Consider the following 2,075-nt stretch of genomic DNA (forward strand, 5'->3'; position numbering starts at 1 on the left):
AGTGTTTTATAAATCTTAACATTAGGCACCTAATTAATAATTGTGTATAGTATTAAAGCTATATTTATATTAGTCCACAATAATAATCTTAACTCATTAATAGGATGCTTATTTCTTTATGGGAGAGTTTGAACGTGACATAATTGTCCATCCTTCTTTTTGGTATATTTCCTTAATTTAATGTATTCGGGAAAGGAAAGAAAAAAAAAAAAGATAACTTAAACACAGAAAGTGTAATTTGGTTTTTTTTTTTTTTTTTTTGATTTGGAAAAGTGTAATTTGGTTGATTTAGAAATCTTCACAGTTATAGAAAAACAATTCAAACATGGAATGATTCGAATGAATCGCTAAAAACTACAGAGAAATTTGGGCCATTTCCAAGTCTTATTATCCACAAATAAGACTAGATTATGGAGCCGCTATATATTCATTTCAAACAATAAAAACACTCACACTACACCACCATTACATGACCTTTTTCTTTCCTAAAATCATGAAAATAAAAACACTATTTTGCACAATTGAATAAAATCTACACAATGTCACGATATGTTTACATTCAAGTTCCTAGAAATTTGGCTGTCTTTAGTCCAAATACTTTGATCCATATCCCAAGCAAAGTGAGGACAGCCTAGGCTTGTATTGTACAATGCTCATCTTGCTAGCTTGGGTCATTGCCTTTTCATCCTGATTGTGCTGAGTTTTGTTAATGGATTTAAAACTTATTATTCTACTCAAAAAGGTTGCCTTAGACAACAACCCTACATTTTGATCTTTTACCTTGTTCTCTTCATCACTCACTTTTCTATTGGACGGACCCTTTAAAGGAAACCACAATTTCTTTTGCCTCTTAATTTGGGCTGGTGCTGAAATAGGATCAGCGGGCTTTCTTACGCGTCTCGCCATAGCAACTCCTTTGGGCTCAGCTACAACTTTCCAACTTTTGCTCTCCGAAACCAATCCATACAATTGTTGTTCCTTATGGCTTTTCTGTTCTTCTTCTTCTTCTTCTCTGGCTTTCTCTCGTGGGCTTGCCCATCTCAAAGAAACTGACCGATTGGGCTGCCTAAGCTCGTGTGAGTCTAAACCACTGTCCATTGTGGGCCGACCCAAAGACACAGATTCACCAGGCTGGGCCCTTGATGATGGGGACATCGACCGAGCACGCTTGTGATTTTTCCCTCTAACGTTCTCAATTGCAGCCATGAAGGGATCAAAATCATCATTCCACAAGCACTGGCGTGAAAAGGCCACCTTATTAAGAACCGAACGTGGAGTTCTCGGCGAGACGGGTCCAACCACTTTACCATTACTTTTGGCTGAAAGTCGCGGTGGAAGTTTTAATGGAGTAGGAGCTAAAGGCACAACTTTGCCATCACAAAAGAGCTCATCAGCAAAAGACATGGACGATGGAAGTGAATCTCCACGCCATGGATCGCCATAGTCCGGCGACAGAATCTTTGGTTCAAAATCGTTGAGATGAAGGAAACGGTGACTTGTATCGAATTCAAAGTCTTCGAGGTTGAAGTTGGCACAGTCTTCATAATAAGTTGTATTTGTAGTTGTACTTATTGGTGTGGTTGGCTCAGTGGTTGAATAAAATTCCGATGTGGGACTAGTTGGGGCACTATAAAAGCTCATCATGCTCTCTTCTATGCTGCAAATACTTGGAGTTGGGCTAGTTTCTGTACTTGTGTACAAGAATTTACTTTGGATTCCCATTGATATATGCAGAGAGATGATCAACAATTTATTGAGAAATAAAATAAGAATAAATTGCTTAAACAGAAAGGGTAGAGTGAAAATTAAGGAGTTGACTACTTGAGTTTAATCTGGAACCCTTTTTTGGGGGCTAAGGCTGAATTTGAGGAGTGTCTTGTTTTTCTATAGACATGAAGTTTTGTTCTTCCAAATCTATTTTAACTATATAACTACATTACTGAATGGGAAAGATAACTATATTTTTATTTTGGGTATTGTCTCTTTATGCCTTATCTGCATTGTATCAAATCAAACATTCAATGTGCTGGCCATATAGGCAGATCAAATCCTGAGGTCACAAAGTTATAAGAAGT

General features: G+C 37.3%; 1 protein-coding gene across 1 annotated transcript; it reads right to left on the reverse strand.

Moving 5' to 3' along the window:
* Positions 1-265: 265 nt before the first annotated feature.
* Positions 266-1,737, reverse strand: LOC115718560 (uncharacterized). The gene has a single exon (XM_030647361.2). The coding sequence runs from the start codon at positions 1,720-1,722 to the stop codon at positions 586-588; it is 1,137 nt and encodes a 378-aa protein (XP_030503221.2). The 5' UTR covers positions 1,723-1,737; the 3' UTR covers positions 266-585.
* Positions 1,738-2,075: the final 338 nt, after the last annotated feature.

Source organism: Cannabis sativa, unplaced genomic scaffold, assembly GCF_029168945.1.
Source record: "Cannabis sativa cultivar Pink pepper isolate KNU-18-1 unplaced genomic scaffold, ASM2916894v1 Contig1, whole genome shotgun sequence".
Classification (NCBI taxonomy): Eukaryota; Viridiplantae; Streptophyta; class Magnoliopsida; order Rosales; family Cannabaceae; genus Cannabis; species Cannabis sativa.